At 29.2% G+C, this 10,341-nt stretch overlaps 1 protein-coding gene across 1 annotated transcript; it reads left to right on the plus strand.

Annotated features, from left to right (window-relative positions):
• Positions 1 to 9,613: 9,613 nt before the first annotated feature.
• On the plus strand, positions 9,614 to 9,895 carry LOTGIDRAFT_116812 (hypothetical protein; the record flags this gene model as incomplete). Its single annotated transcript, XM_009055746.1, has 1 exon — positions 9,614 to 9,895. A coding segment is annotated over one exon (282 nt), but the record flags the coding sequence as incomplete, so codon positions are not given.
• Positions 9,896 to 10,341: the final 446 nt, after the last annotated feature.

Genomic DNA, 10,341 nt, shown 5'->3' on the forward strand with positions numbered 1-10,341 from the left:
TTGCTTGTATTTAAATATGTTGCAATTCCATGAACCACAGAAATCAGACAGATAATTGAAATAGTGCAATTAGAAGCAAAAAATGTTGCCAATACAGATTGATCTTAAGAACAAAGTATGCAATTAAATTAAACAGATGTGAGTGAAAAAGCAAGAAATGTCCCTTCTTGTCAGCATTTTAGCTGCAATCATCTGATTTTAGCTGTGGTAACATGTGTGCATAAGCTCAACTCAAATGGAAACTCAAAACATACTTCCATGGGTCTGTACAATGATTTGCAAAACTGTTGCTGTCTGCAAATGCAAAAAATAACTCACTGAACAATACATTGCACTTAATACAGAGGTGTTGAATTTGAGGACACATACGTAAGCAGACATTTAGCGTTTTCTATGGTCTGTTTTTTTAACACATAATCACAGCTTTATTCAGAGAGATTAGTTTTAGATTACTTGTGAATATTTATGTTCACCTCCCCTTTTTCTTTTTAGATATTTCCAAAGTTACATCATAAAAATCATGCCATTTGATAAACATAGTAAGCATGTCTCTGGAAATTGTTTTTTATGGTGTTTCAAAATCAGTGGGCCATAGCTAATTTAATTTGTATAAAGTCACCACAGATAAACTTTTTTTATAACTCTTATTTCAAAGATGTATATGTAATGTTTTTAGTACCCTACATAGGTTCATGTATTGTACTACAATTTCTTAAAAGGAAATCTGAATAGTATGTTACTGATTAGCTGCCAGTGTTCAATGAGATAATATTAATAGATTTTGTTATGTGTTTTCATTTCTGGTATTTGATTGAATATGTACTATGATAAGATTATGTATAATGTGATATAAACTCCTTATTTATTAATAATATTCCATTTTATCTCCATGTCCTCATCATTTTGATTAAGCATGTGTGTTAGAATGATTTATTAATCATATCTGACACATGTATGTAGGTTTTGGAAAATGGGTTCTTGCTCCAAACTTTTGCAATCTGATTGGAAAACATATTTGAGATACAGCATCTTCACTACGTCAATCTATTACGAACTTTGTACTTATGTACAAAGCTGGCACCTATAAAAGCCAATTTTCTTGTGTTATGGAAGTTTTTAAATGCAGCAATTAGTTTATATAGTACGGTAACGAATACAGCCAATCTGATACCTCGACTAGAAGTTTGTAAACAATAAGCCTTAGTGTTTACATTCGCTGTCAAGGGGTCTGATTTGCTGTATTCTTAATCCAATCAAATTGCTGCATTACCTGATACAAGAAAGGTGGCTAATACAGTGAAGGTATAAGGTGAAGTTCGTAATAGCTTTATATTGTGAAGATGGGATGAAGTAGGCCTACAACATCTTGATCTACATTTCAATCACTTTGTTGTTGTTAAATTCATTTTCTTAATTAGTTCATTAGGTTTGCATATTTTGATACTTCTTATCAGAGCAGGAAGCTAGAAGCATCATAACCCAAATCAGCTTTTTTATGAATTTTCTATCTGATCTTTTAGATCATAATCATTTGTAATAATGATTCTTACAAGAAGTTCATAAGATTGCTAATAACTTGGTTAAAATACGAAATCTAATATTATCTCTGAAGATTTTTTCTTAGCAGCTGGTGTACTTTATATTAGATAGAGGATATTATAGTGGAAGATAAAACAAATTGTTATTGGAATAAATTCTGATTGTTGACAAATGAAATTGGTTTTATTGATTCTGGGATATGAATGTTAGGCAAGCTATCAAATCGTCTCAATTCCTAATAGCAATATTTTCTTAATTTCTGCCAGAAATGGTGGAAGAACCCACTTCAAAATATTACTTTAATTCCAAAATATTCTTAAAGAGAGGAATTGATTTTTGACTTGAAATGCCTTTCATCTGAAAAAAGAGATAGGAACAAAAGATTTTTTTTTTTGTGTAAGATTTTGTTTGAACATGCATATTCTAAAAAAATAATTTTTGGAGTGATCATCAAGTTGATTGATCATTTCCAGACAAATATGTTGGCTCATTCAACCTCAATGATTCAATGATTCAACTGCTGAAAGGATTTCAACTTGATGGTTCCTTATCATTTTATATGGAGATTTCAAACATCTAATTATAATGCACAATATCAGTATAAGTAGCAAAGCTGAAATTACATACTACTTACTAGAGGTATCATTTTGCATGGACAATGACTAAAATTGATTTCAATTTTGTTTATCTGAGAAACCAAAATCTCTGTACATTTTGTACTTTCAATCAAACATGTTTGGCAAATGATCGCAAATCAGTGATCTTGATTCCTATAAAACTTTCTAATACATATACCACAATAATGGAGTGTTTTCAAATTTAACTCAGTTGAATGATACTCTATGTCAAACTTATACTTGATTGATGTCCAACTGAGGCTTGTGATTCTCAGACATTTGAGCTTCCCTCTTGGTGATGTCCGCAAAAAAATTACAAATCAACAGCCCTGGTTGGAATGGTTGGTTCTATGAAGGCTGTCAACTTTAATCACCTATTCAATAAAATATCAGTCAATGTATTGAAAAGGTTTGGTGAGATCTAGTAAAGATCAGTGGAAAGTAAGAATGATGTCTAATATAATAAATAATGACTGGACAATGTCTTCAATTTTCTAGATGACTTCCTCGGAAGTCAAACTATGATTAATATGTCCAATATCTATTATATTCTCCATCTTATTCTGTCTATTGAATAAGTGAATTGGTTTGGTTTCTATAGCTAAACGGTTCTTTCAGTCTAGTTAGTATTAGGCACTAGACTTAAATTAGCAGCTGATAACGCCTACTGTTCTTTCAGTCTAGTTAGTAGTAGGCACATGTCTTAAATTAGCAGCTGATAATGCCAACTGTTCTTTCAGCCTAGTTAGTAGTAGGCACTTGTCTTAAATTAGCAGCTGATAACGCCAACTCTTCTTTCAGTCTAGTTAGTAGTAGGCACTTGTCTTAGATTAGCAGCTGATAACGCCAACTCTTCTTTCAGCCTAGTTAGTAGTAGGCACTTGTCTTAAATTAGCAGCTGATAACGCCAACTCTTCTTTCAGCCTAGTTAGTAGTAGGCACTTGTCTTAAATTAGCAGCTGATAACGCCAACTCTTCTTTCAGTCTAGTTAGTAGTAGACACTTGTCTTAGATTAGTAGCTGATTAAGCTAACTGTTCTTTCTGTCTAGTTAGTAGTAGGCACTAGATTTAAATTAGAAGCTGTTAACGCCAACTGTTCTTACAGTCGAGTTAGTAGTAGTAGGTCCCATCACTTCTTTGGGTATTTTATCAGTAAATCGTAAATGTTTCTTTAAACTTTGAAAAGGATAAGGATAGATCTACATGAGCAATTTAAAAGGGTTGGGAAGTTAGTTAATAAAATCATTGAAAACTTTAGACTAAAATTTAGAATAATATGTCTCTTACCTTATCTAAATAAAAGATTTAACTAAAAGTTGTTTTGTTTTAAGTGTGCCAAAACTATCTAAACGGTTAACATAAAAAGTCATTACTGTTTTGGCTGGTGATACATTGAAGTAAATTGCCTATTTTAGAAATCTGTTCTCATAAGTTTTTAATAATAATAATTTTAAATACTGCCCCTTTAAGGCAATTTACTAAAAGTAAAAAGTTGTAATAAGAAGATACATGGTTAATTGGTTATTAAGATAAAGTAAATTGGAATGTAAGTCACTAGGGGATGTTCATGTCTATTATAAATATTATAATAATAAAAGATTGTCTCCAGGGACACATTAACACAGAATACTTCAGTGATTACTGATATAACAAAGACTGGTCAAGCAATTAGTGATTTGTTTACAGAAGTATAAGAGAACACTCTCTAGAATAACTAATAAACAGTTATACTTTGGGGCATCTTCACAATGTCAAGCTATTTGTCTCATACCTTGTCTCATATCTTATCATGATAACCTATTTTCACAGAATTATAGCTAATCTCTGTCAAAGGCTCTGATTGGCTGTATTTGCTAGCGTACAATCCTATCAAATAGATGCATTTACAAACAAGAAAAGGCATAAGATACAGTTTAAGATTCTTCTCAAGTGTAAGGAATATAAGTTTTCATGGGGAAAAAAATTCATGAGCTAACTTTGCTCAAATGAGCTCTTACCAATTTTCAAATAATAAATTTGTAACTATATATTCCTACATTTAAACACGGCTAGGCACTCTCACTGACCAGGTGATATAAGATATTGCTCAAAGAAAACAAATAACCTTGAGTTATAAATAACAATAACTATTGTTGATAGGATTAGGAACATTGACTTAATGCCACTTGATCACCATACAGAATTGCTTTTGTGAGCTTAAGGGATACAGCCATCTAATCATTACTTTAATTTCAGTATCCTGTATCACTTTTCAGCATGTAATCTTACACCATGTCAGTCATCTAGTTCAATAAACAAGCATAACTTAAAATAATTTCAATCTCAAGACCTCTAAAATCATTTTGTAAATGGATAAAAAGTCATGAAAAAGGATGAACACTGTAGACACGAAATACTCAATTACACAAATTTCAACATGAAATTTTTTCAGTCTGATAAGAGATACAGTAGTTAAAATGTGATGGAAAACAGAATAATGAGATGACAGTATACCTTTAAATAAACTTTGATATTAATGAGTTGTGAAAACCAGTATCTTACTTCAAATTAGTTCCATCAAGAATTATTACTCTTCCATGTGTATAACAAAATACATTTAGATCTTTGAATAGATTCTAACGCCAGAAATCTGTGATTAAAAGCATTAGAAATTCAATAATAATGCATCAATGTTGAATAGTATACATTCATCCACAAAGCAATTTTACCTGGTTTGCAATTTCACTACAAAATTGAATTTTTGTGCACTGTATAGGAAAATTTGTAAATAAAAGAGACATGGCCGTTGCGATGTAATTCTGGAATGATTTAGTGATAAAGAGAAATAAATGCACCTTACTTCTTTTGTACAAAGTCATAATGAAGTCTGAAAACTGTAATTTTAAAATACCAGTGTCATTTAAATTTATACTACTTTCTAAGAATAAACATAAAATTCAAATTCTCATACACATAACAGTCTTATTAATATTATATCCAACAGTTGTTATTTTTAGTATAGCCACTTCAGAGTAAGTTCCAACGACCGGACTCTTGAACATTAAACATAAAAACGAAGACAAACATAAAGATGAAATACAACGCCATGCAGAGTACAATGAGGTAAATTTTGCCAGGACAGCAGTATAAGACTAAACTTTCTTGATTTCTAACTGAGGAGGGAAGCATGAAATGAAGGAAAAATCTGAAAAACATTGTTTTTTATCCATCTTCGCTGCAATAGCACATGATTATGGTAAAAAAAAACTTCCAAATTGTGCAAAAAAGGCTTTCCATTAAATCAATGGAGATAACTTAGCCAATCTCAATGAAAACACCACCAATGGATAATCAAATCTCACAAATCCTATTAAGCGGAATTTTTATCAGAAAATCGTTATCAAATTTACTCCCCACATAAATTCACAGTTGAAATTGATTAGATTTCAACAGTACATCAGATTTTCTCAATTTTGTTTTCTTCTGACCTAAATTTATATAGATCAATAACAAGTGTATTATCAATTCTGCTTGTTTAAACATTTGATTTCTAAACCTGACTAGTTTAAAACATTTGATTTCTAAACCTGACTAGTTTAAAACATTTGATTTCTAAACCTGACTAGTTTAAAACATTTGATTTCTAAACCTGACTAGTTTAAACATTTGATTTCGAAACCTGTCTAGGTTAAACATTTTATATCATAGACCTGAATAACTCAAAACCTTTGATTTCTAATCCTCACTAGGTTTAAACATTTGATTTCTAAACTGGACTAGGTTAAAACATTTGATTTCATAGAACTAAATAGGTTAAAACATTGATTTCATAGATGAAATAGCTTAAAACCATTGATTTCACAGGTGAATAGCTTAAAACCTTCGATTTCATAAACCTGAATAGTTTAATACCTTTGATTTCGTAGACCTGGATAGCTTAAAACCTTTATTTTCATAGACCTGAATAGCTTACAACCTTTGTTTTCATAGACCTGAATAGCTTAAAACCTTTGTTTTCATAGACCTGGATAGCTTAAAACCTTTGATTTCATAGACCTGGATAGCTTAAAGCCTTTGTTTTCATAGACCTCAATAGCTTAAAACCTTTGTTTTCATAGACCCGAATAGCTTAAAACCTTTGATTTCACAGATGAATAGCTTAAACCTTTGATTTCACAGGTGAATAGCTTAAAACCTTTGATTTCACAGGTGAATAGCTTAAAACCTTTGATTTCATAAACCTGAATAGCTTAATACCTTTGATTTCGTAGACCTGGATAGCTTAAAACCTTTGATTTCGTAGTCCTGGATAGCTTAAAACCTTTGTTTTCATAGACCTGAATAGCTTAAAACCTTTGATTTCACAGATGAATAGATTTCACAGACCTGAATAGCTTAAAACCTTTGATCTATAAACCTGAATAGCTTAAAACCTTTGATTTCATAAACCTGAACAGCTAAATACATTTGATTTCACAGACCTGAATAGTTCAAAACCTTTGTTTTTGACACAATTCACACTTTTTTCCAATTTTAACTTTTACCGAGAGGCATACATTAAATTTATCAACTACACTAACAACTGAAAGAAAATAATTATATAATTTAATCAGAATGACAATCTGAGATAATTATAGGATCTCACAACTGTACAGAGGTTAACAGAGTATATCTACCATCCCCTTTTATAGATTAACATTTTCATTATCCAATCCTCTCAAACCTCAAATTTGATTTTTTTTCTTAGAATTTTTCATATTTTTCCATTCATTAAAATGTTGATAGTTGAAATAAGATTGAATTCAAGTATGTAGCAATTATGTTTATGAATGGATAATAATTTTTGTTTCTTCTGAATCATTAGATTGTGAGAGAAGAAAAAATTAATTTAAATCCTTTAAGAATTGACTACCGATCGAACCATTCTTTCTCAATATATCTGTCAATAACAGAATGAAATTAAGCCAGAACAGTTTAATGTCAAACCAAATCCTAAACCTATTCAAATTGAATGTTATTTCTTACCAATACTTCATGACCTAGGCCTGTGCTTTTCATGAGAGCAAAAAAGTAGCATGTAAAACTCTAATTTAATTTAATTTAATGTCAACATAAACACAGCAAGTGTTGCTTAAGCAGCAGAGCGTGCTTACCCTTCATAAGCTTGACATGCATTCTAGGCTTCAGGACAATGTTGTTAACAATTTTGTAACTTATGATTTTTAATTCCAGTTAACTTCTAGAAATCTGATTGATCAATATTATTACTGCAATAACATCAATAACCTGTTTCTCAACATTACCATATTTCTGGCGATAAACTGCAATCTAATATCAATATTATTAATACATGTATAATTATTATTGGTATGATTAGGGTATAATAAAGTTTTATTATAAATAGTAAAATGTAACAAGGAATGGAAGATAAATAGGATAAATTACATTATAATCAACAGTCAATTAACAATAACAAGTTATATAGAATATTATATCCTGTCTATCATAATCATCAGTTATAATTAACAATAACAAGTTATATAGAATATTATATCCTGTCTATCATAATCATCAGTTATAATTAACAATAACAAGTTATATAGAATATTATATCCTGTCTATTATAATCATCAGTTATAATTAACAATAACAAGTTATATAGAATATTATATCCTGTCTATTATAATCATCAGTTATAATTAACAATAACAAGTTATATAGAATATTATATCCTGTCTATTATAATCAACAGTCAATTAACAATAACAAGTTATATAGAATATTATATCCTGTCTATTATAATCATCAGTTATAATTAACAATAACAAGTTATATAGAATATTATATCCTGTATATTATAATCAACAGTTATAATTAACAATAACAAGTTATATAGAATATATATGCTATATATTAATACCTATATAATACTGTCAATATATAGTATCAATTCTGTCTTCCCATTTGAGTTGGTAAATCAAATTTAACTTATTTATTTCCAGTGAATTAGAATATACCTTTTGAAACAGTACACTACGGACTATGCATTGATAAAAATTTTAACATGGGCACAAGATTTCATTTCAAAATTTGTTTTTACAGAGTACAATTTTAAATCAAAATTACAGTTTCTCAATAGCAAGTGTGTTTATATTAAATGAAAATATACAAATATACATACAATATTTTGATCAGAAAAAAGTTAAAGATTATTTTCGGTACTATTTTAACACTAAATTTCAATTAAAAAAAATAATCTATACAATTCGATTTACCAACAAAAGTTAGAAGACAGTAATACCACATAATGAAGTTTTAAATAGGTCAGGGTTAAATGACTAGGGCTGTTGATTAATCTTTTCTTGCCAGTCATGACTGATTGGAGCTCCCAAACAACTGACTGCAATCTTGATTTTAATGCATTTTCTCTGTAAGCTATATCATTTGCATTTTAATTTTTTCTAAAATCAACAGTCCTGCCAATCACCCTTTCAAGGAATAATTGATTTTATAATCATTTTAAAATATCTAAAGGAGCTATGTAAACGACATTCTCATAAAACTACATTTGGAATTGAGCAAATAGTAAATATTCATATAAAATTTCTGCATAAATATAATAAAATAACTTAAACTATAAACTATAAACTACTAAATACAATGTCTACCACACAGAAACATTTTAAGGCACTTCAATTCTAGACTTAAAATATAAATTTGAAAATAATGTCATAATCAAGGTCATTTTAAATAGAAAATACAAAACAAATAAACCAATATTAAACCTAAAACAATTTAATTAAAAACACTTGCCATCCATTCGACCTTATAGACTCAGAAACAGGAACTTATAGTGTCCACACCACACTGTTGAAATTTGAGCCTTCAAATCCTTGTGTGTCCAGAATTGTCCGTGTTTGAAAGTCAAAATTGAGACTCTGCCATATAAGCATATAGAAAAGTCATCTTTATTACATAGAAATAGAAAGTTAAATCTGTAGTTTGAGTTATTTTTGAAGAATTATGCAATTTCCGTACATGATTAATACCTTTACATATATTCAAAAACAAAATCAACCCCCAAAATAGTGAATCTGTTCCTAAAGGAAATTCATTTGAATTTAGAGTAATGTGATAATTTTGTATTAGCAATAATAAAATATAAAAAATAAATAACAAACATCAAAATAAAACATTAATAACAAGTCATAATGAAAAAAAAATGTTTGTGACATCTATAAATATGATATATCGTGACTGTCAACAATTAATATATTATCGTGACTGTCATCATTAATATAATATCGTGACTGACATCAATAAATATATTATCGTGACTGACAACAATAAATATAATATCGTGACTGTCAACAATAAATATAATATTGTGACTGACATCAATAAATATAATATTGTGACTGACACCAATAAATATAATATTGTGACTGTCAACAATAAATATAATATTGTGACTGACATCAATAAATATAATATCGTGACTGTCATCAATAAACATAATATCGTGACTGACATCAATAAATATAATATTGTGACTGACATCAATAAATATAATATTGTGACTGCCAACAATAAATATAATATTGTGACTGACACCAATAAATATAATATCGTGACTGTCATCAATAAATATAATATTGTGACTGACATCAATAAATATAATATTGTGACTGACACCAATAAATATAATATCTTGACTGACATCAATAAATATAATATTGTGACTGACACCAATAAATAGAATATTGTGACGTAGTTCAAGGTAGGTATATATCTTAATCTTTTATGAGACATTTTAGTTGAATTGCAAAACTGATTATCTTTTGACTAATTTTGTAAATATTTCACAAATCTCTATATTATTTTGGAGCATGTCATGACTAAAATATATTGTAATTGTTTGATGGTTTCATTCAGTACAATGTGATGGCTTAAGATGGTAACTGAACTTGGCTATATGTGGTAAAATTTGCTAAGGTTTATACAGTAACATGTCATGGCTTTATCTGGTAACATTTACATGTCATGGCTTTATTCCATAACAAGTTACCCAATGGCTTAATATGGTAACATGTCAAGGCTCTATATGGTAACATGTTACAGTTTTATATGGTAACATGTTAGTTTAATATGGTATGGTATGGTAGCATGTCATGTCTCTATATGGTAACATGTTATGGCTCAATA

Source organism: Lottia gigantea (genome assembly GCF_000327385.1).
Source record: "Lottia gigantea unplaced genomic scaffold LOTGIsca_25, whole genome shotgun sequence".
Classification (NCBI taxonomy): domain Eukaryota; kingdom Metazoa; phylum Mollusca; class Gastropoda; family Lottiidae; genus Lottia; species Lottia gigantea.